Source organism: Pelodiscus sinensis, chromosome 30, assembly GCF_049634645.1.
Source record: "Pelodiscus sinensis isolate JC-2024 chromosome 30, ASM4963464v1, whole genome shotgun sequence".
Classification (NCBI taxonomy): Eukaryota; Metazoa; Chordata; order Testudines; family Trionychidae; genus Pelodiscus; species Pelodiscus sinensis.
Window position 1 is genome coordinate 7,335,633 of NC_134740.1, and position 24,070 is coordinate 7,359,702.

Genomic DNA, 24,070 nt, shown 5'->3' on the forward strand with positions numbered 1-24,070 from the left:
ATCTTCCCCATAGCCCACTGCTGCTTTAGATCCAGGGAACTGTCTAGTTCTGTGAAGGGCCCTTCATTCTGTGCCTGGGATTCTCCCCCCAAGGTGACCCCTTTGGGCTAGAAACACCGATCTCAGCCTGGAGGGGGAGACTGAGAAACACCCACAGGGCCTGAAGGGGCTTTAGTCACCACAAACACTTCAGTGACCAACTAAATGCAGCCACATCCTGGGGTGGGGGGTTACTGCCGCTGGGTCACAGCCCAAGCTGCGGTAATTTTGCCGCTGAAGATGGAGCCTTTGAGGTGGGTCACACTAAGGCCTCTTCCTTGTGGGTAAAAACAAAAAGGCCAGTAAAATACATTCAAATCAACATAATTCTCCTTCCCTCCCTGGGCTCCTCCTCCTCCCCTGGGCTCTGTAGGGTCATCATGAGGCTTATGCACAGACCAATGACTGCAAGGACTTCCTGCCTAACTCAGCAGCACTGCTCGTCTGTCTGCTGGGGGATCCCATCCACCATACCTAGGGGCAGGCTGGGGAGCCAAAACCCAGGTCTTGTTGTGAGAAGCTAAGGTTTGCTCCTTCTGGTGCATCAGAGCTGCCTCCAGGGCACCTTCCTACTTTGGCTTTCTTCCCAGCCCTTCTCCCTGCCCCGCCCTGGGCTGTCTGCACAGCTTCTCCTCTCCAGACCTCCCCGCCAGTGACCACAGAGACAGACAGGAGAGCTTCTCCCTACAGCCTCCACCCCATCTGGGCAGCCTCCCTTTCTGCTCACCCCACAGCCCTTTCCAGCCAGGTTCCATCTCCAGCTGGGCCTGGCCCAGCCTCCGGCTCCTGTTCCCCAAAGCGTGGTTAGTTCCACCACACGGGGTCAGGGTATGGGGACTGGTAACCTTTCCCAGCCCCAGCTGGATCTGGGCCTGGTTGGAGAGTTATCCGAACCTACCATCACTGTGTCCCATCTCCTGCAGTTGATGGGACCAGATTCCCATCCCCCCTCCCAGCATAAGGTAGAGTAACTGAGCCGAGTTTCCTTTACCCCAGCTGCATCCCTGGCTCAACCCCAGATCTGTCAGTCACTAGGGGCTGCTGGTTTAGCTCATCCCCCCCAAGTATCAGCAGTGGAAAATCTGCAGCCGTCCCCCACACGCCCTGCACAATGAGCACCGAATTCAGTCACGCCACCGAACTGAGCAGTGACCACACCTGAGGCTGTGACTTCCTCCCCTGCTCCATCACTCCCCTTCTGTACCAAAGTTCCCTGCAGCCCATCAAAACATCCCAGTTTTATTTTAAACACACTGCAGGGCTCCCACTGGATCTGGGTCTGGTTGGAGAGTTGTCACAAGCTACCTTTACTATGTTGCATCTCCTGCAGTCAATGGGGCCAGATCCCCACCTGGCAACTAGAGTAACTCAGCTGAGCTTCCTTTACCCCAGCTGCATCCCTGGCCCAACCCCAGAGCTGTCAGTCACTAGGGGCTACTGGTTTAGCTCCTCCTCCAGTATCAGCAGTGCAAAATCCGCAGCTGTCCCCCCACGTTCTGCGCAGCGAGCACCGAATTCGGTCACGCCACCGAGCTGAGCGGTGACCACACCTGAGGCTGTGACTTCCTCTGCCTGCATCACAGGCGAGGGTCCCACCCCCCCCCCCCGTGGTCAGCTAGGACCAGTAACTGAGTTGAGAACCCAGCTCCCAGCCCAGAGTGACCGGCTCAGCATGACGCTGCCTCTGCTCCTGCCTTTGCTGGGTAAGTGCCCAGCTTCGGGCCTGGCCCCTCGGTGTGTGTCTGTCTGGAGACTGCCCCTTCACTGCCCCACATCCCAATTTCCACCCCATCCCTGCTCCATATTTCTCACCCCCATTTCTCTCTTCTCTTGCAGCCTCTCTTAGAGTCTCCCCAGGCCAGTGTCTCCTGCAGGTAGCAATGTCCTATGTGCTTGTTGTAGCAGGAGGATCTCAGGGAGAGGGACTAGGCACCCCCCACCTCACAGCATGATTTTGGAATTTCATAAAGGGGGGAGGAATCCTGGTGCCACTCCCAGGGGGGCTCAGGCTGCTCCATTCACAGACAGTTCCTGTGAACCTGCCCCACCAGCAGTAGCTCCAGTTCAGAGGTGTGTCCATGGAGGTGGAAGAGTGAGCCCAGCTGATGGGTGCGTGGGGGGCCCAGAGAGGCCAGAGTACAGGAGATGTCCCCATCCCCAAGGGCACTACCCAGACCTGCATGGGCAGCCTCAGCAGGGAGGCCAAGTGCAGGACAGGCCATGGAGACTGATCATGCACCTCCCCATTATGCTGTGTCGCCCTGGCAGGGCCCATAGGGGACTGGGCTGGGGCTGTATGTGTGGGGGGGTCTCTCTGCCCCAGCTCTGGGCTCCCACACAGGGCTCAGGGCCAGGGGCACAGCCCCAGCCCCATGCAGCAGAACAGTAAAAGCAGGTTCTGCAGAGACCACAAAGGAAACGTGATGAAAAAATTCCCCCTCCCTTCCCCCACACCCGCCTGAGCTTCATAATTTCTGACCATTGGCTGAGGGGTTCACCCGCCTGTTCTGCCTCTGCCCCAGATGCCAATGAGGGTCTTGAGGTTGAGCTAGTCGCATTCACAACCCTCCCTTTGCACCTGCCTCTGTGAACCCCACTTGCCCCAAATGCAGACTGTGGAGATCTTGGGGTGCTCCAGATGCACAAATTACTCTCCCAGGGTCAGCCCTCCCCCAATCCCCTTTGATGGGAGAGTGGGGAGCAGGGATCACTGCTCCTCATGCCCATTGCCCTGGTGGGAAAGGCAAATTGTCTCCTGAGCTCCTATCAGTGTTTCTGAATTGCACCTGGGCACAATGCAGGCCCTGCGCACCCTGCTGTCTCCAGTGTGCAGGGGAGGGAGGAGCAGCAGATTGGGGGTCTCTGGGGGATTAGGGGGTCAGCAGGCTGCAAAAAGGGGGTGAAGTTGCCCACATTGGGGGAGGATGCGATTCTCCAGGGGCTTGACTGTAACAAGGTTCGGGTGGGGACTGGCCCAGCCTAGCAGCCCCTACATAGAGAACAGAAATGGCAAATTGACTCTTCAATTCCACAGTGAAGTTCTTGCACAACCCAGTTCCTGGGGCCGAAGCTAAACAAGTTCTGGCTGGAATCAGGTGCCTGTTTGAACACTGGGAAGAATTAACCGCCAGGACACTCCCCAGGGGCTGAGCTGGATTCTCCTGCGCTGCCGAGTTCTGAATAACCCTGAATGTGTTGGCACAGGATGTCGGGCTCCGCGAGCTCAGTGCTCACTTCTGGCTGGGAACAGGAACACGCCAGTGGTCACACTGGGTTAGATGAGAGGTTTTCCGACCGTGCCCAGTGCCAAGCGCCCAAGAGGGAATGAGCAGAACAGGTTGTTCATAAAAGGGTCCATGCCCTGTCGGCCATTCCCAGGACAAGATCCCAGAGGGTGGGTGAGAGTGAGAACTGGGCTATGGTATATTTGCTGGGGGGTATTTCCCAGTGTGGGGGCAGGTGCCAGGCTGGTTTGTGTTCACATCTATCCAGGGATCATCTCCTTCCCCCTTCTCCTCATTCTGCCCTGGACTCTCCCTGTGCCCTGACCCCTCTGTCTCTCTTCCAGCTCTCCTGCCGGCTCCTGTGCTCTCTCGGTTCCCCAGCTATGCAGTGTATTTCCCAGGGGAGCAGGTTACCCTCACGTGCACCACTCCTTGGTATTTGCGGTTTTCACAATACAGATTCTTCTATCAAAAAGGGCCCCTGGGCCCCAGCACAGTCCTCAGCCCAAATACAGGGCCCTGGCTGGAGCTCACAGCTGGGAAGGGAAGTGCTGGGTCCTACACCTGTGCATACTCGAGATGGAAATCGAATCGACAGGTCTCCTCTCAGAACAGCAGCTCCGTCCCCATCACCGTGGCAGGTGAGACCCCGTTTTTCCCGCTGTTTGGTTGGAGGGTGTCTGGGAAGCTGGAACAGACCCCAGTGCCTCAGCTTCCCTCCCACCCCCCGGCTCTGGTCACAGCCACTCCCAGTGTCTCGGGTACTTCGTATTGCAATCGAGGGGCCAAGCTGCTCTGCAAAGATGTATTGTGACCCAACCCCCTGCCAGCACAAATGCACAAAGATCCCCACCCCCATCCATGTGTATGTGGGAGTCTTGGTGTGGGGGGGAGTTACTACCCCAAGGAGCCTTGACCCTGGGGGAAAGCTTCATAGGGTACAAATACTCCTATCACAGCTGAGGCAGAGAGCTCCCATCACTCCCCCTGGTGTGCCCTGGGCAGCCGCGCCTGGGGATCCCACACAGAGAGGTCCTGCCCCGTGCTGGGTAACATGTGGGCACAGGGCAGGGTCAGGGATCAATGAGGTCCGGGGACAGGGAGTGTCCCAAGGAGAAGTCTCCATCCCCCTGCCTCATAATGCTTAGATATATTTGATCTGCTAACACCCGTTCCTCTCACCCCACCCCAATAACTTCCAGAGTCCTCTGCAGAGTGGGACCCAGCCTGCGTATTTCATGCTGAGCCCTGTTTCCCAGTCACCTCTGTGGCCCTGTCCTTGTCCCTGGCCACCCCACTTACCTCCCTATGAAGCCTCGTCCCCTCCCTCACTGGGCTGCCCTGGGCCTACAATGCTGCAGGATTCCAATGGGGCAAGCCCTGCATCTCTTGTCACATCAGTCAGGGCCATGCCCAATCTGGGTGTGGGCCATGCCCATCAGATGGGGTCAGGGTGTGGGGATAGGAAACCCCCCCCTCCCCGTCCCATCAGTTACTATGTGCCCCGAGCTCCCTCAGTTGGTTGGTCTCAATCGGAACCAAAAGCCCAGCTGGAGCGTGGGGATGGGTCTGAGTTTTTGCTACAAGGAAATAACATCTCCAGCTGCACAAACCCCCTTCCCCAGCCCTGCAGGAGCTGCCCCCTTAGCTACCCAGCATGGGAGGCTGGTCCCACTGGGTTCCCGGCTGGGAGATCTCTGCTGCTCAGTGTCTGCAGGGCCTGGTGGGGACGTGGTTCCTGGGCAAGGAGCTGGGGCTGGCTGGGGTCAGTGTCGAGGATCCCTCCTTCCTTGGCTCTTCACTGGCTCTGCCTCTGCCTCTGTGTCATCTGCCTCACATGTGGGAATGACCTTCTCCCTGACCCCCCTGTCTTCTCCAGCTCCCCTCCTGGCTCCTCAGCTCACCGTGTCCCCCCATCAGCCTGTCTACATCATGGGAGAAACTGTGAACTTGACGTGCTCAGCTGCTGGGGCTCCCACTGTTTCTGGGATCCGTTTTTTCAAGGACAACCAGGAAATCCACTCCCCAGGTCTCCCCTCACCTTGGAACAGTTACACCCTCTCGCTCACACTGCCAGGGGTGTCTGGTTCGCAAGCCGGAGCGTACAGCTGTGGTTACTGGAAGGACGAGTCTGGGCGAGAGATGCCATCGGAGAGGAGCCGACCCATCTTCATCGCAGTGACTGGTGAGTCCCTGGCCCATGCTCTTTGCTGACTTGTGGCTCAGCTCTGGACAGGGCCCCCAGCAAGTCACTTCCCCCCGCACCCCCGTTGGTTGGTGTCATTCCCTGGGCCTCTTATTTCTCTATTCAGTTCTCAGCAGGAGGCTCCTAATTTCTGCATCAGAGGCTCCTAGCTTTGAAAATTTCCAATTATGGGCAGCTCAGAGCTAAGTGCTGATGCAGGAGCAGCTTCCCTCATGCCCGTAATGTCAGAGCACTAGATGGACTCCGGGCCATGTCCTGCCTGTGCTGGGGACATCCCCCCGGGCCTGGGATCCAAGAAGGGAAGAGCAGCCACTCTGGCTGGCTGGGGGAGCTGCCCGGGGAATGGCAATCTGCGTGAAGCTCTTTCTGTTTGTCAGGGATTCTTCTCATCTGTCTTCTGCCCCCCTTCCGGTTGGGTTCCCCATCTCTCTTCCAGCCCCTCCTCCAGCCCCCTCACTCTCGCTGGATCCCTTGCACCCCATCTATAGCCGAGGGGAGCCTGTCGCCCTCAGGTGCTCGGCTCCCCAGGCAGAGCAGGTGGCAGAATTCAGATTCTTCAATCAGAGAGGGGAGCAGATCTCCAGTGGGGTCTCCAGTCCGGGCACCTGGCTACTCAGCACGACAGATGCAGCAGACACACAAGTGTACTTCTGTCTGTACCGGAGAGTGGAGCGCGGGCGAGAGATCCCGTCGGAAATGAGCCCTCCGGTCCCAGTGTCAGTGACAGGTGAGACCTTATTTCCATGGGGGATGGGGGAGACATGAGGGGCTTCACTGGGACTGGCCCTTCTCCATCCCACCTAGCTACAGCTGCAACCCCAGGCTATGATCCGTGTTCCTTCCCGGACGCAAACATCAAATCATCACCTTAAAAAAGTGATTTTTGTTACAACCACTTGATACACTTGATAAGGCAGACTTGGTTGCTGGGTGCTCCAGAGCAGCTAAGTAAAACAAATTAAAACACAAAGAAAGTTTCTGGGAACAACTCTTAGGGTATGTCTACACTAGCTCATTAGTTTGAGCTAGGTAGGCAAATGAGGGCAACCGAAGTTGCAAATGAAGCCCAGGATTTAAATATCCCGGGCTTCATTTGCATGTTCACGGGTGCTGCCATTTTTAAATCCCCCTTAGTCCGAACTAACTGCCCTTATTCCACAAGGACTAACAGTTAATTCGAACTAAGGAGTTAGTTCGAATTAACGTTTAACTGCCATGTCTAGCCGCAGTTAGTTCGGACTAAGGGGGATTTAAAAATGGCGGCGACCGGGAACATGCAAATGAAGCCCGGGATATTTAGATCCCGGGCTTCATTTGCAACTCCAGTTGCCCTCGTTTGCCTACCTAGCTCGAACTAACGAGCTAGTGTAGACATACCCTTAGATGCTGAGTGGGGGATGGGAGGCATAGATTCGCACAGAGCAGTTCAAACCAAACCACGAAAATAAAGAAAAATACCCTGATCATGACTAGCTATCCTTTTTTCCCTTTATTGACTCGTGATCCCTTCTAGGTTCAGTCCACTTCCATGCCTCAAATTCCTTGGAAGCATGGTAGTCCTGCCTGGGTTTAAATAATTTTTTATCTTTCAACTCCTGGTTTAACTTGCCCACACAAATCAAACAGGCAAGTATATTAAACAAATCAAATTTCAGCACCCATTGGTTCTTCTGGTGTCCTGCCAACACCCTTGCTAGCTATCTCAGATTAATCTCTGAGGGTATGTCTACACTACCACCCTAGTTCGAACTAGGGTGGTTAATGTAGTCATACGAACTTGCAAATGAAGCCCAGGATTTGAATTTCCCGAGCTTCATTGGCATGTTGCCGGGCACCGCCATTTTTAAATGTCCGCTAGTGCGGACTCCGTGCCCGCGGCTACACGCGGCATGAACTAGATAGTTTGGATTAGGCTTCCTATTCCGAACTATCTGTATGCCTCGTGGAACATTCAACATGACTGCCTAATACTACCCCCGCCCCACCCGGAGCACTAGGGTCCCAACAGAACCACACAGCTCCCAGGTGCTCTAAGCCTCAACATGAGGTGCTTGGTATGGAGGGGTCAAGTTCTGCTGGCTCTGGCCATATTCCAAACCCACCTTCCAGCCCCACACTGGATCTGAAGGGAGCCACCTCTCCCCTCATCTGGTCTCTAATTTCCATGGGAAGCTGCTCAGGATCCCCTCAAAAATAAGACTCTGGTCGCTTGGAAGACACTGAATTTTGGGAACCAGCAGCTCTTTCCCCTTGCTTTGTTATGCAGACCCCTCCCTATTTCTGCTCCCCACAGATCCCCCTCCCCAGCCGGTGCTGAGCATGGATCCTCCGTCGGGAGCCGTGAGCGAAGGGCTCCCCCTGAGCCTCACCTGTGCAGTCACCAGGGTTGCCCTTGAGCGGAGGTTTCATTTCTACAAGGATGGAACCAAGATTGTCCCTGGGGACCTGGAGTCTGAGATCAGCACCTCAGAGCCCAGCACCAGCTCTGTGAACGTCTCTGTGCTCAGCATCTGGGCTGGTCACGACATCTCTGGGGAATTCGCCTGTGGGTACGAGGAGAATGTGAATGGGAGGTGGCTCCTGTCCCCCAGGAGCCAGGCTGTGACCATCACTGTGACAGGTGAGAATTCCCTGGTTTCTTAATCCAGCGCCCTGTGCTGCTCCCATGGGAGGGGAACCGTCCCTGGCTGCTGTCCTGGGAAAGGGAGGTTGGATGAGGTGACAGATGCCACATGGAGACTGAAAACAAAGCGGAGATGAAAGTTCCCATCCTCCCTCCTCCCCAATGTCCTCTCTGTCTAATATTTCAATGGGACCAACCATCCTACCATGTGAGCTCCAGCCCTCGGTGCCCATTTTAGAGGTGGGGAAGGGAGGCAAAGAGAGGATACATCCTACAGGGGGCCTGAGGTGCAGCAGGGAGTTGAGTCCCCATGGCCAGTGACCAAGGCCTGCCCCATAACCATGGAACCCACCCGCTTTGGAGTGATGAGAAGGCTGGTACAGACAAAACATGCTGGAGACACAGTCACAGGAAATGTTTCACAAGGGTAGATTCCTGCACAGATCCCAGACCTTGTCCCAGGTCTGACTGCCTGGTCTCATGGCTCTGCCCCCTTTCCTTTGTCTCCTGCATGCACAGCCTCACACCATACCCGTGATACTCTGCTGACAACTGCTGGTGTCTTGCTTGTGGCCGGAGGTCTGGCTGCTCTGATCTGCTGTTGCAGGAGGAAGAAAAAAGGTGAGTGGGAGGGCAAAGGGGCTGTGAACTTTCTTCCACTCCCTCGATATGGTCTAGCCAAAAACTATTGTGTAGAGAACAGTGTCATTTTTTAAAAGAATTGGCCAAGGCAAAGCACCATTCCATTGGGTGGGGATGCAAACCAGATCTAAACAATGAACAGAAAAAGAGGCATTTACCCTTGAGTAAGAAGACAAGATATGCAGACAAAAGAGAAAGCTGCAAATATATTCCTTGATTTTCAAATGTACATTGGCAAATGTTTGGCTTTTATTAACTGCTGGTGTCAAATAACCCCAAAGTATTTCCTCTGGCATGTTCCTGTATAAACATGTAGCATGGTAGGAAATGACACAATGGAATCACAGCGTAGTGGCTCTTCTGGCTGTTGCTGGTCGCTAATTTGCCTCCTGAAACATTGCGGCCTGCACATCAGTGGATAAGGCAATAGCAGTAGGGTTAGAGGTGAGCACCATGTCCATTGGCTGTGGTTACTGTTAAGAGTAAGTTTATGGTGAAGTAACTTAAAATACTCAGACGTCTTCATGGCTCTGGCTGCGGAAAATACACAATGAAACACTTATGGAGAAATTGTTGGATTTATGTTTGTCCTGTGCCAAGGGAAAAGCCCCAGAATCACCCACGAACTGAAACCAGTGGGGACAAAGCTGAGTTTCACTTCTTTCTCTAGGCGGCGTATTATAGCTCAGTATTTCCTCACAGTATCTCCCCACTCCCCCTGGTTCTGTTTCAGTTCCAAAACCTCTGAAAAGCACCGAGGAGTCTGAGGCAGAAGAACTCACCAGAAACCTGGATCCTAGTTGTGATAATAAGGAAGCAAAAGCCAGGGGTGCTGGAGAACAGCAGATGGAGCAGGTAACATGAATGGTTTTATAGGCTCAGCCTCAAACCCCATCACAGACCAACCCCCTTGCAATTGAAAGGCCTGGATCCTTTGCCCAGCGATGAGCTACGTCTGCCTCTCTGGGTGTGGGTCAGCCAGAGAGCAGGCACAAAGAGCTGCTGCACAGGGTCTGCTCCTGAAGAAGGAAGGGCTGGGAATTCATCATCCCGTTCCCCCAAACATCCATGGAATCATAGAAATGTAGGACTGGAACACACCCCAAAAAAGTCATCTAGTCTGGCCCCCAATACCAAGGTTAGATTCCTTAACCCTGGACCATCCCATGGGTGTTTGTCAGATTGTTCTTAAAAACCTCCAGTGACCAAGATTCCACAACATCCCCAGGCTCCTATTCCCGAGAGTAACTAGCGCTAGAGTTGGAACACTTCCCTTAATCTCTAACCTAAATCTCCCTGGCCTCACATTACACCCCATACGTCTTGTTTTTCCTTCAGTGGAGCTACAGTAGAATTGATCGATGTCCCCTTTATAACGTCATTACAGAAGATGGTCATCATGTCCCCCTCAGTTTTCTCATCTCCAGACTAAACATGCCCTATGTATTCATTCCTTCTCCAGAAGTCAGATTTTGTAAACATCTCTTCATTTTGTTGCTCTCCTCTCTCCCCTCTCCAGTTCCTCCTCATACATGTTGCCTAAACTGGGACACGGTGCTCCAGATGAAAACTCACCAGAGCTGAGTTTTACACCTCCTGAGTTTTACATACCACATCCCTGCTCACGCATCCCACAATGAGATTAGTTTTTTTCACAGCAGAATAATGCTTAGACTCAGGGGCATTTGTGTTCCACTAGAACTCCTTGTGTACAGCTCGGCTGTTATGCTGGCTAGACCCCTTTTGCATTGCTGCCTTGGATTTTTACATCTAGGTGGAGAACTTCACACTTCCCTGAAATTTATCTTACTTATTTTGAGACAATTCTGATTGTTTCAGCTCACTTAGATCTTGTCGTTCAATGTCTTTGCAACCATTGGCTTTATAGTCATATCTCCACACCGTCATTCAAGTATGCAGTGATCGGTCATGCTTCCTCCTGACCATGTATTTTTCTTTCTCTCCTAGGACTCAGAAGTCACCTATGCAGTCATAGCACCTGCAGCCTTGAAGGCCCACACAACCCAGTCCAAAACCAAATCCAAGCCTGATGAAGAGGAGCACGTGCTGTACAGTGAGGTGGCGACAAAACACAATAGAAGGCAACTAAATAAAGAGGGGAAACCTTCTCTTTGTCTTTCCTTGTATTTCTGCGTCTCCTCCCCCTCCTCCAGGCATCTGCATCCTTAATCCTTTATACCCTACAAGCCCTTATCTGCCATGTAGCATAGGGCACACCAAATTTTCCTAATATGCAGACAACCAGCTCCTTGGCCGGTATCATATAAAAACTGGTGAGCCCCTGATCATGGCTATTACTACATCATGTATGTACAAGCAGTGTATAGTTAAGTGTGGGTGCTGGAAATGTGTTCTAGGTGCAGTTGATAAACAAGATGGTTCTAGACAAGGGAATCTGCATTTGTGAGTTCATGTGGATGAAATGAGCTGGCACAGAAAGAACACCACATGGTTTCTGTGCTGCTATGGGGCCGGCTCTTGCCCTGGCTGCTTTCATTCACTATGAACTGACAGTCTCACAACTGGAGCCTAGACCAGGACACCTGGGGGTTAGTTTTGCTGGACAGAGATGTTACATTGATAAGAGAGTCTTTAATGTTTAAACTCTGTGAAATATTTGCAAGTTGCTGCCTGAAGTAATCTCACTGCTAATGTGCATGTTTGCTCTGTAACTGTAAACACCTAGGGTACGTCTACACTACAGCGCTAGTTCGAACTAACTTAGTTCGAATTAGTTAATTCGAACTAAGCTAGTTCGAACTAGCGCATCTAGAACTAAAAACTAGTTCGAACTAGCGTTTTGCTAGTTCGAACTAGCGCGTCCACACTGATTGGACGCAGGGGGGCATTTAAGGGCAGCTGAAACCGGTTCTGGCAGGGCATCAGGTCAGCAGTTGCTTTGTGTGGCTGCTGTCTGAGGCTATCTGAGGCTCGTGCTTAAAGGGACCCCCCCCTGGACAGCCGGTTCTCAGCTTTTCCTGCTTGCTTGCCAACCTCGCCGAGGGACAGCAAAGCGTCGGTCTCTGTGCCCGTCTGTGTCGGTGCTTCCCTTCGGGGGGGACTGCCGCAGGTGGCAACATGGAGCCACGGCTCGCCCTGCACCTTCTGGTGCACGTTCTGGACTTGCTACTGCAAGCCTGCCAGCAATGGCTCGAGGCTGCCTGGCACCACCTGGGGAACGTCAGCCCCCTGCCTCTCCGCCTGGCCGCCCTGGGGGCCGTGGAGGAGCCGCGGCGGCGCCCCGGCACCGGCGTGCCCCGCCGCATCTGGCGTCTGGACACCAGCAGCGACTGGTGGGACCGCATCGTCCTGGAGCGCTGGGACGACCGACAGTGGACCCAGAACTTTAGGATGAGGAGGGACACCTTCCTGGAGCTCTGCGAGTGGCTCGCCCCTGCCCTGCAAAGAAGGGACACTCGCATGAGGCCCGCCATCCCCCTCCAGAAGCAGGTGGCCATCGCCCTCTGGAAGCTCTCCACGCCGGACAGCTACCGATCCGTCGGGAACCAGTTCGGCGTGGGGAGATCCACTGTCGGAGCAGTGCTCATGCAGGTACGGCGCTCGTCGGCCACCGAGCCGGGGGGGAGGGGGGCTGCGAGGAGGGGATGGGCCGCCCCAGGGACAAAGGGGGGGGCGGGAGGAGGCGAAGGCGCCCCGCACCGGAGGGGTCGGGCTGTCCCGGCCGTACTACACGCCGCCAGGGGGGTTGCTTCCGGGAGTGGGGCGCGGGGCACTGCCAGGGCATGAATGCTCCCAGCCACCCGGGCGCCCCACTGATTGACGCTTTGCTGTGTCTCTCTCCACAGGTGGTCAAGGCCATCAACCGGGTGCTGCTCCGCAGGGTGGTCCGCCTCGCCGACCCGGATGCCGTCATCCGGGGATTCGGCGCCCTCGGCTTCCCCAACTGCGGGGGGGCCATCGACGGGACGCACATCCCCATCCGTGCCCCGGAACACCAGGCGTCCCGGTACGTGAACCGCAAGGGGTACTTCTCCGTCATCCTGCAGGCCGTGTGTGACCACCGGGGACAGTTCACGGACATAAATGTGGGCTGGTCCGGCAAAGCACACGACGCCCGGGTGTACCGGAACTCCTCCGTGTGCCAGCGGCTGCAGGACGGGACCTTCTTCCCCGACCGCCACATCAGGGTCGGGGACGTGGACATGCCCGTCTGCCTGGTGGGGGATGCCGCCTACCCACTGCAGCCCTGGCTCATGAAGCCCTACACGGGGCACCTCAATCCCTCCCGCCAGGCCTTCAATAACAGGCTGAGCAGGGCCCGCATCGTGGTGGAGGGGGCCTTCGGGCGACTGAAAGCCCGCTTTCGATGCCTCCTCACCCGTCTGGACCTGGCCGAGCACAACATCCCTCCCGTGGTGGCGGCATGTTGTGTGCTCCACAATTTGTGTGAGCGGAAGGGGGAGGCTTTCTTGCCAGCCTGGATGGCTGAGGCTGACCGCATGGCTGGACACTACGGTCAGCCCCGCACCACCGCCGTCCGGGAAGCCCAGCGGGGGGCCATCCGGATCCGGGAAGCCCTGCGGGAGAGCTTCCAGGTGGAGGAGGAGGAGGACTGACCTCTCCCTGCATGCCCCACCGGGGCCTTCTTCCACCTTACCCCCCCCCCTTCCCCTTTCCCCTCCCTATCTACTGTACAATAAAGACACCTGTTTTTCAAACAAAAACGTCTGTTTATTTCAGAGAACTGGGGTGGGGGAGGGAGGAATGAAGGTGGGAGAAGGGAGGGGGAAACCTGGGACGAGGGAGCTGGAAGGGGAGGGGAGGGAAGGGAGGAAGGGAAAGGAAAGCTCAGGGGTGGGAGTCTGGGTGCCTCTCCCGTCTCGCCACACTGCGGGTCCGGGGGCGTCGGTGGGGAATGGTTGTGGAGGGGGGGGCAGAGAGGACAGGGGGTGTGGATGAAGCAGGAGCGGAAGCAGGAGCGGAAGCAGGAGGAACAGGAGGAGCAGGGGGAGCAGGGGGAGCAAGAGGGGGATCAAGAGGGGGAGCAGGGGGAGCAAGAGGGGGAGAAAGAGGGGGAGCAGGGGGAGCAAGAGGGGGAGCAGGGCGAGCAGGGGGAGGAGGAAACGGGAAGCGGTCTAGCAGGCTCTGGAGGTGGCCTCGCAGGGCACGGCCCTGCTCCTCCAGGGCCTCCAGACTCCTCTGGCGCAGCCTGAGGTCCTCCTGGACCCAGTGGTCCTGGAGACGGAGCTGTCGGTCCAGGAACCGGAGATGCCGCCTCTGGTAGTCCTCCTGGTTCCTGGCTGTCCTGCTTGCCCGGGCGCGGGCGGCTGCTGCAGGCGGTGTGGTGCGCCCTGCAGTCCCCGGTGCTGCAGCTGTGGTGCAAGAAGACCAGCGGTCAATTACCCCAGGGGCCCAGGTGTGTGAAACCCAGCTCCCCTCTGCAAGGCCAGGGCCCCTGCAGGATCCCCAGCTGCTGCTCCGTAGTGGGCAAGGCCCAGGCGCACGGTCCCGGGGCTCCCTCTCGCCCCAGCCCCCCGTACACATAAGGGGAACACGAGGGTACTCACAGGTGGACGCCTCCCCGGCCTCTGATGATGCAGGCGAGCGGCTCTGTGGGGTGCCTCGGGGGTCCCGGGTCCTGGGAAGGCTGGCGGCAGGCTCCTGGCTCTCAGAGCCCTCTTCCTCCTCCTCGGTGTCCAGGAGCGGTCCCTCTGCCCCGGGGTCAATCACGTCCCGGGGGGCAGGGACGGCATGAGGCCCCAGGATGCGGTCCAGGGCATGGAAGTGGGGGCAGGCCTCCAGGTCAGCCTCTGGCAGGCAGGCCCGGGAGTAGGACTGCCGCAAGTCTTTAATCTTGCAGCGCACCTGCTCCCGGCTGCGCTGGTGGCCCCTGGCGGCCAGGCTGGCAGCCATGCGTCCATAGACGGCCGCGTTCCGGTGGCTAGTGCGGAGATCGTGGACATTTGAGGCTTCCCCCCAAACCTCGATGAGGTCCACGATCTCCGCACTTGACCAGGCGGGCGCCCGCCTTTTGCGCCCCCGGGCAGGCTCCCGGGAGCCGCCAGGCTGGTCGTGGGGAGCAGTGGAGGGCTGGGAGCCCTCGGATGGCTGGCTCATCCTGTGGCAGGTGCAGGCTGTGCAGGCACGGGTGCTGGCAGCCTTGCAACTGGCACAAAGTGAGTAGCCAGCCCATGGCCCTTTAAGGGCTCCGGGGCCGGGAGGGGGGCAATAGAGTTTCCCTGGTGTTGGCCAGAGTGGCCACCAGGGAAACCTGGGAAGCCTTAGCCTCCCACTAGTTCGAACTAAAGGGCTACACAGCCCTTAGTTCGAACTAGCTAGTTCGAACTAGGCGTTAGTCCTCGTAAAATGAGGTTTACCTAGTTCGAACTAAGCGCTCCGTTAGTTCGAATTAAGTTCGAACTAACGGAGCGCTAGTGTAGCGCATAGGAAAGTTAGTTCGAACTAACGTCCGTTAGTTCGAACTAACTTTCTAGTGTAGACATACCCCTACACAGTCTGGAGAGAAGTGTGACCAAGTGTGAAATACGAGTTTACCACAAGAGAGTTTATTTCCTGCCCAGCTAAACCCCCCTAGACAACAAACAAACAATTGTGGAGCTTCAGAGCAAAAAACACTTTGCTGTTTGCTCCCCAGACCCATAAACTGGAGATGAGCATGTGAACTGGTCCCACTCTCCTGATCGCTGGAGGGAAGGAGTAAAAATCCCTGACAAGGAGAAACTGTTTTTTGGCTGTTTGAACTCCTAGGGCCAGAGACTCTGAACTGAAACCAGAGATCCCCAGGTCTGCCTTGTGGGCTGGCTACAAATCCCCTTTGAAAAGACAGATCACTACAGCTGTGTCACTCTTCAAAGTCCAAAGGGAGACCTGTGGTGTATCTCTCTTCGCTGGTGTTAACCTGCAGCTCACTCGTTTATTTCTTTTTACTATGTAATAAACCTTTAGAAAGTTTCTCACAGCACTGGCTATGGGTGTTGTCTTTGGCGCAGGTTCTAGGGAATCAATTGATCTGGGGTAAGTAGCTGTGTCTTGGGCCTAGAAACAACTGAAATGTGATGTGAGGTTTGGTGTTAGTGACCATTATTCCTAGTGTACCTGGGTGATGAGATGGACTGGAGAGTCTCAGAGTCACTGTCTGTGACTCCACAGTAAGGATCTTACAATATCCACATTTGTTACTGGCTGTGATGGATGGAAGGGGGATGCTCTCCTTTTCTAATTAAAGGGTTAAACCCAGAACAGTAGGGATCCTGGAAGTGTTGGCAGGGAGCCAGGAGTCTCAATGGGAAGAGGGGGAAAGATTTTTCAAATAAATCAAGTTTTGCCTTTTTAAGTTTCCTTGGAGTGTGAGTGAAACAGGAACTGGAGAGAAAATGGACTGAGGAGGAATAAGACCTGGATTTCCCAGCAATAGCCATGTGTAAGGAAAGAAACCTAAACTTTGGAGTAACAGATGTGAGTAGAACAGGAAATGTCTAGTTATACACAATCAGGTTATTTTCTTTGGTTTTTTTGTTTGGTTAAAATCCCGGGTTAAAGCCACCTGGAAACTGAAACTGAAACACAGGGAAGCAATTCTCTGTGTTTTAATCTTTGTTGCTGTTGTTATGTAACACCTGGCACCCAAATGCTTTACAATCTGTGTCTTCCTTTGCTTTATTAATAAAATGAACTTTCTTGAGATTCTGATCAGATTCCTGTGTCCTAAGAAAAGCAAAAAGCAGGAGGTTCTGTGTGGACGTGTGAGTCTGAAGCTCCACTATTAAGAAATTACATTTTGTTTTCAAGCTCTCTCCTAAGGGAGAGCTAAAGAGTTTGGGGTTCCCATAGGGAGAGTTTCCCAAGTGTTTTTTCCTGGTTTTCAAGGGGTTTTTGCATTTGGGTGGTGGGTGCATGTACAACTTGGTGCTTTCTTCAGTGAATGTAATGGTGGGTGCATCCAATGTATTGAGATTTGAGGCCTTTGCAAACAGCTGTAAGCTCTTCTCTGGGTGATGGTTTGAAATGTTTCTTTTGGCAGCCTGGGTGAGGTCTCCTGGATCTCAGTAGACGTGTGACTGGCCGTTGCTTTTCTCCACAGTAGTGAGGGAGCTCACCCGTCCCACTGGCTCCTCAACACTCTGCATGACTTGCCTTGCTCCTGCCCTCGCAGGCTCAGCCTTGGGTCTATCACAGCAGGCAAATGGCCCCTTTCCCCAGGGACGGATCCCCAGTGGGACCTGCCAGTTTATCTGGATTGTATGTTCACCCTGTCGGCAACCCAGCCCTGGAAACAGGCCGTGATGTTCCCGAGTGAGAGTCCCAGAGTTCAGTGTGAGCGTGTAGTGAGAGCACCCGATTCCCAGACTGAGTTCCTCACCCACAGCCAGGCCTGACACTGGTGTCACGTCCCTTGGCACCAAAATGAATGGGAGCCAGGAGATGGGGTATTTTTAAGGCTGACACTACTTACCAATGTGCCCCTCTTCATTGCTGCATTTGTTCCAGAATAACCATTTCCTTGTACTGAGTGAACTGGATGGACCTCTATATGCAACATCCAAATACCACCAAAAGCTACGTATGGGAAACTTACAGCCCACTCAACTAGCTTTGTTAGTACCAACACTGCAATGGACAGGAGCTTTTTTCTCCCCTACTCCCTTCATTTTCTGTTATAAATTGGGAGGTTCCTCTCTTTTTTTCCTTCACTCTCCTCTGAGGAAGTGGGTTAGCCCAGGATAGGTATAGACATGATAGTCTCTGAGGTGCTGCAGGACTAGTCATTGTGTTTTTAGTGTTAGAGACTAACAGGGCTCCCCCTCTGACACTCCCTTGTGCTTGTCTTCAGCCCAGGTTTGGTTTTACTTTAGCTTCCTCCTCATCTCGCTCAGACAGAATGTGAACCTGAGCTGCAGAGCCCAGTGTCAGTGGGAGAAATGTTCTTGTCCCTGCCCAAGGTGGGGTCCAGTCCCGCCCCTCAGGCCTATCTGTGAGCGTGTCTCCCAACGTATCTGTGAGAAACCTCTCAGCTGGATTGTGGGCTCAGAAGAGATTAAAATTCCTTATCACTAATGACGTGTGTTAAAACTTCCCAAACTTTCAGATTTTCTGTTCTTCGATTGGTATCACTGCCCCCACCCAAATGCAACAACCTCCTTTGGATGCCAGGAAATCCTCAATCTCTTTCATCTTCCCTCTGGAGAGAGCTTGGAACAACTCTTGTAATTGTTCTGAATGGCTGGCTTTGCCGCCTTAGGCTGGTGCACACAGAACCACCAGCCTTCTAGGGCACAGAAGTCAGAGCATGGCCTGACAACGGTGATTTTATTAACAAAAAGAAGAAAACATCCAGGTGAACGTCACTCGGGTGGCAGGTGTCACAGAGCGACTGAGAGAAGAAAGAGACTGAAACACAGAGACTTGCCTACCTGGGATTCACTTTGGAGCATCACACCTGGCCCTTGTGTAATCACACCCCATACGTGGTTGCAGCAATGTGCATGCACCATCTGTCTCTTGAGGTACCTTTGACAACTCCCACTGCACTGGTTAATGACACCCTTGGGGAGTATCAGTGTCAAGCCCACAGATGGAATTAGTCTGTCTTACTGACTGGATGGTGAGAAAGAAGCACTGAGGTTGCCGAGGGCTTGCATGCAAAAGAAGCAGGGGGCCAGCAGCATCCCTCTAAGATTTTCCATCTGTGAGCTCAGTGAGTTTTGTCTTGTGACCCAAGATTGAGGCCATGTACGCTGGTTCAGCTGGATGCCACCGTGGTACCCACCAGTTACTAACAAATAGCTGGGGTGTATTTATTTTTTAATTATTATAGAAGAAAAATATTAAAACAAGGGATAATGAACAATGTACCTGACTTTATTTCTTTATTTAATAAGAAATCAAATAAAGAGAAAATTATTATTGCAGAATTTTCAGTAGCCATTTGGTATCTTACACGTATCTGTTCCTTTCAGGCATAAAACTAAAACTCTGCCACCACTGGAGTCATGGCTGTCATGTGCTAATGTGTGTTAAAGTCTCTATTGAAGCAAACGGGAACCAGGTCTGCCCAGGGCTTGGTTACAAATAAAGCCGGGTGGGCAGTGAGAAGGCAACTTCCATGTCCCTGTTAAGATCAATCAGGAATCGAACCACAGTGGAGAGGAGGTGATGACCCAGCTATCAAACAGGCAGGAGGTGACCTGCTCACCCCATGCTGCTCCTTGAAGCAGGATCAATTTACAAGCATGCCTGCAGGGCAGCAGAGATCACAAAACACTAAGCAGCCATCAGGGCAGGCATCATGGGATACTGGTGGAAGCCAGTTCTCTCTCAACAAAACAAACTGGCCATTTGTTGACAATAAAGGGAGGGGAAAAGACAGATCTTTCTTGGGGAGGGAAGCTTTTTGTCACCAAAGTCGGGTGTTTTTCCTGACAAAAGTAGGGTGTATGCCCTCACTGTTTTGTCAATGAAAGGCAGGTTTTGGTGACAAAACATGCCAGTGTAAACAAGGCCCAAGTTTTTCACCCACTTTGCCCTCCCCCAAAGCAGAGAGCGCAACGCACCCGACCCTGTTTGTGAGCACAGTGCCCTGGCACTTTGACAAATTCCCCATCCCAGTCGTTCCTAAGGCATTTCCAGGGGGTGAGTTGCAGATGGCGTGAGGCCACGTAGTGATGTCACCTCCCCTTTCACTGCAGTTCTTGTGTGGTGAGAATGTCGCTGTCCCAAACAACTCCCCAGTGCAGGTCATGGGAAAGCAGAGGCACAGGATGGAGTCCAGTGTCCCATGAGTGGGTCACATCCCCTGTGGGCTTTGGTCTGTCATAGCAGGAACCATTTAAGCTAGAACCTTCACAGGAAATGTCATCAGATGGGATCTGAATCCCCCAAGGCCTGTTGTGTTTCCTAATGGGCCGTCCCCTGGAAAGGTTCGACCACAGGGTGCTGGTGGGACTGGATATGAACGCCAGGAGCAAACAGACTGAAATGTGGGCAAAGAGTCAGTGCTGATCCCGTCAGACACAAGGGCAGTGCAAACAGCCCAGCCGGGTCTGAGCGCTCAGCAGGGGAGGATTTTTAGAACGATCCCTTATAGGCAACTTCGAACCAAATCTGCCATGATTCCATCACCACAGAGCCCTGGCCAATTAGGAGAGAGATCATAGAAGGAGCCAATCAGAGGGCAGGTGGCTGGGAGAGCCCTGGCTATAAAGAGCTGCATATCAGAGCAGAGGGCAGTTGGGAGCTGGCCAGGAAGGTGCAGGAGGGTTCCCAGAGAAGCGCCATGGAGAAAGCTGGGCAGGCTCAGGGGGCTAAGGAGAGGGACACTCCGGCCTGACACCTGCCAGGCTGCTGGTCGTGATACAAGGTCCAATGAGGAGCAAGAGTCGCAGGGGACGTGTCCCCAGGAAGAGGAGGCAGTTAAGGGAGAGTGAGGAAGGGCAGGAGCAGGCTGGGCCAGAGGGTCCCTAGGCTGGAACCCAGAGCAGTGAGTGGGTGGGCTGAGTGGTGGGCACAGCTGGAGGCAGTGTCTTGGGGGGGGAGGCTGCCATGATCTGGGAAGTGACATGGGAGCAGAACAGAGCATGGAGACAGCGCGGTGTGATGGAGGGTGAGACACCACCCAGAAGGGCAGGGTGGGGAACCTGTGCCCACTGGCCTGCCTGGAGCTGGCTCCTGAGGCTTGGGGCTCTGCCCCCAGAATTGGGGAGCCTGTACTAGTGCTCCAGCCTCTCCCCCCTGCTATCCCACCATGGGGCTGGAACACACCAAATCTACTCACCTGGGGGTCAGCAGCCCACAACCCAGAAAAGGTTCCTCATCCCTGCAGAGGGGGATGCCCTGCTGAGGGCAGAGCTAATTCTCAGTGTGTGACAGGAGGCACCATGGGGGGAGGCAGAGCCCTGTTACACCCTGGTAAACTTGGGGATACCAGGGGTTGCTTTGGGGTACAGAACATCTCACCATCACTTGGGCTACGTCTAGACTGCAAGCCTCTTTCGAAAAAGAGCGTCTAGACTGCAACTAGTACTTTCGAAAAAGCCAGGCAGTCTGGATGCTCTCTTTCGAAAAAGCCCTGTTTGCATTCAAGAACGCCTTTTTTCGAAAGACCACTTTCGAAAAAAGGTGTTCTTCCTTGTGAAATGAGGTTTTCCACCGTCGAAAGAAAAGCCGCGTTCTTTCAATTTCATTTCGAAAGAACGCGGCTGTAGTCTAGACGCAGGTGAAGTTTTTTTGAAAAAACCCTTGAGTCTGGACACAGCCTTGGGGGCTGAGTGTGGGGATTGGAACCCGCCCAGCCCTGTCACTCCCTGTCTGCACAGCGCTGCCTGGGATGGAGCAGACACTCCAAATGTTAGCTTAAGTCACCCCCAGGCTGCCTGGGTCAATGGGCCATAGCTGGAGTCAATGGGGCAGATCCCAGTTGGGGTCAAAGAGCCATGTCTATAGCACAGTCAATGGGGCCAGCTGCCAGAGGGTGTAAATCAGGGTAACTCAAGGGAGGCTCCAATGCACCAACTGAGCCTTTGGGCCACTCCTGAATGATCCGGCCCCCAGGGGCAGCTCCCCCCCCCCCAGCGCTGGGTGACACTGCAAGGCCCAGAGCCAGGCCGGATGAGGGGGAGGATATGGCGGGAAGTGGGCAGCTGCTCTCAGCCCCACATAAGGTGATTTGCTGCTGCTGGTCCAGCCGCTGAGCGCTGTGACTTCCCCTGCCTGCGTCACAGGGGAGGGGCCCATCCCCCTTCCTGCACTCACATGGGGCCAGAGGCTGAGCTGAGAATCCAGCTCCCAGCCCAGAGCCACCAGCTCAGCATGGTGCTGCCTCTGTTCCTGCCCCTGCTGGGTAAGTGACCTGCCTCCGCCCCCTGCCCTGAGCCCCCATCTGTCTGGAGACTCCCCAAGCCCTGTCCCACATCCCCCTCTGCACCTCTGTCCCCTCTGTGAGCTCTCACCCCCTCTCTGCTCTTCTCTTCCAGTCTCACTCCAGAGTCTCCCCAGCCCAGTGTCCCCTACAGGTAACGATGCCTCCCGGCCTTGCTGAGATGTTCACGGTGGGGTGGGAGGTTCTTGGGCAATGGGGTTGGGGATCCCCCTCCTCTTCCATTGGGTGTTTGGAATTGCCAGGATGAGGAGTCCTTGGGTGCCCCATGTCATGGGTGGGTCGGGGAACCTGCCCAGCAGCAGCAGCTCCAGTCCAGAGCCATCTTCTTGAGGGTGGAAAAGCAACTTGTGTTGATGGTTGATTGTGGGGAAATCCCCTTGGAGGGTCCCAGCCCAGGCCATAGGGGAGAAGCTGCCCCAAGCCCTATGGGCACTGCCCAGCCCCTCACAGGCAGCCCAGCAGAGAGAGCGAGGGCTGGATGGGCCATGAAGACTGAGCTCCCATCTCCCCATGACACTTAGCCCCTGGCAGGGCCCGTTGCTGTGGGGCTGTGTGTGTGTGGGGGGGAGGTCTCTCTGCCCCAGAATTGGGCTCCCATGGAGGGCTCAGGACCGGGGCACAGACCCAGCACTGCCCAGCAAGACATTAAAAGCAGATTCTGCAGGGACCCCAAAGGAGAGGCAGTGAGTGAAAACTCCCCCCTCCCTTCCCCACATTCCGCCAAATCTTGTCACTTCTCTTCTCCTCCATGTCCTCTAGTCTGAGGGGTCACTGTGTGAGCCTGGGGCAGACGGGGCCACGCTGGAAAAGTTCTATTCTTACGCCTCTCTTCTAGCTCTCCTAGCGGCCCCCACACTCTCTGTGTACCCCAGTTGCACAGAATATCTCCCAGGGGACAGGGTCACTCTCGTGTGCACGTCTCCTGAGCAGAAGCAGGCTTCAGGATACAGATTCTTCTATCACAAAGGGCAGGAGGATGCCACTGCCATGGTACCCAATAGTACCAGGTACCAGATGAAGCTCACAGTCGGAAAGGGAAGTGCTGGGACCTACACCTGTGCGTACTGGAGACAGGAAACCAATCAATCGGTCCACTCCGAGAACAGCAGCTCCGTCTCCATTGCAGTCACAGGTGAGCCCCTGTTTCCTGCTGTTTGACGAGTGGGATTCTGGAGCCCACCCCAATACCACAGTCTCACCCCTTCTCTGGTGAGGGCCTCTCCCTCCCTCTCAGAGCCTCTTTAGGGCTCAGCTGGGGCCTCAGTTGAATCTCAGAGCTGGACACTGCTGCAGGGAAGGACACAGCATGAGGGCTCGAGAGGTTTGCCCTGGGCATGCTCAGAAATTCTAAAATGCTGCAGCTGCCGGGACTGCTCAGTCATGATTTCCATTGGATGTGGGACGGGTCACTGTCCTGTTACCTGTTGCCCACCCCTAGTGCTGGCAGCAATGCACCAGGATAATTGTTCTCTCTGTTCATTTCCATCCACGTGAGGATTTTTTCCCTCCATGTGCAGAATAATTTTACGTGCGCTGAGGCATGTGTGAATGTGCACCACCAGCACAAAAATAAACCAAGCTGTGGCCCTCTGCTAACTAGCTGGGTGGCACTGGAATCTCTCCCGAGTGGCCACACGAGTGCCCAGCTTACAGGGAACATGGGGACCAAGATCCTCTACTGCCCATGATGTCAGTGGGGCAGATCTCAGCTACAGTTATGGAGCCATTGCCTCTAGAGTCAATGGAGCAGAGCCCAGCTGGCGTGTGTGACACTATCCGAGGGTATCCAGGGCGCTGAGGCACATCGCCACTACCCACCCTTAGTGCAGGGCAGCCTGGTCTGTGCTTGCTGGGGGCAGCCCCCTGACACTCCGGCCCGAGCTGCTAAAAACCTACCTCCCACCACATGCAGGCTGAGCTGACCCAGGGAGGAGCTGCCCCTCAGGTACCAAGCAGGGGAGGCTGGTCCCACTGGGTCCCCGGCAGGGAGATCTCTGCTCTTCAGGGTTTGCATGGCCTGGCAGGGACAAGGTTCCTGGGCATGGAGCTGGGGCTGGCTGGGGTCTGTGTCCAGGATCCCACCCTGCTCTGCCCTTCCCTGGATCTTCCTTTGTTCCTGGCCCCAAGCAGGAACCATCTCCACCCTGACCTCCTTCTCTTTTCCAGCCCCCCAGCTCACCGTGTCCCCACCGCAGCCTGTCTACATCACTGGGGAAGCTGTGAACCTGACGTGCTCAGCTGCCGGGGTGTATGACTTGGCTGGTTTCCGGTTCTTCAGGGATGAAGAGGAACTCCAACCCCAGAAATTCCCCCAAATCCGGTACTGTCCTATGGCCTCGATCCAGCTGTCGAAGGTTAACCAGTCAGATGCTGGTGCATACAGCTGTGAATACTGGCGCAGTGTGAATAAACAAGAGTTTCAAACAGAGAGGAGCCAGCGCATCCCCATCGCAGTGACA

General features: G+C 54.9%; 2 protein-coding genes across 2 annotated transcripts; one reads left to right on the forward strand and one right to left on the reverse strand.

Annotated features, from left to right (window-relative positions):
• The first annotated feature begins 5,897 nt into the window (after nucleotides 1-5,897).
• Nucleotides 5,898-10,924, forward strand: LOC142821258 (uncharacterized). Its single transcript, XM_075912097.1, has 5 exons — nucleotides 5,898-6,196; nucleotides 7,763-8,089; nucleotides 8,612-8,713; nucleotides 9,468-9,589; nucleotides 10,703-10,924. Exons 1-5 carry the CDS (start codon nucleotides 6,166-6,168, stop codon nucleotides 10,922-10,924), a joined length of 804 nt encoding a protein of 267 aa, XP_075768212.1. The 5' UTR covers nucleotides 5,898-6,165.
• A 2,506-nt stretch (nucleotides 10,925-13,430) lies between these two features.
• On the reverse strand, nucleotides 13,431-15,078 carry LOC142821339 (uncharacterized). Its single transcript, XM_075912225.1, has 2 exons — nucleotides 14,284-15,078; nucleotides 13,431-14,088 (listed from the first exon to the last, which is right to left on the reverse strand). The coding sequence occupies exons 1-2, from the start codon at nucleotides 14,831-14,833 to the stop codon at nucleotides 13,565-13,567; spliced, it is 1,074 nt and encodes a 357-aa protein (XP_075768340.1). The 5' UTR covers nucleotides 14,834-15,078; the 3' UTR covers nucleotides 13,431-13,564.
• Between the last annotated feature and the right edge of the window lie 8,992 nt (nucleotides 15,079-24,070).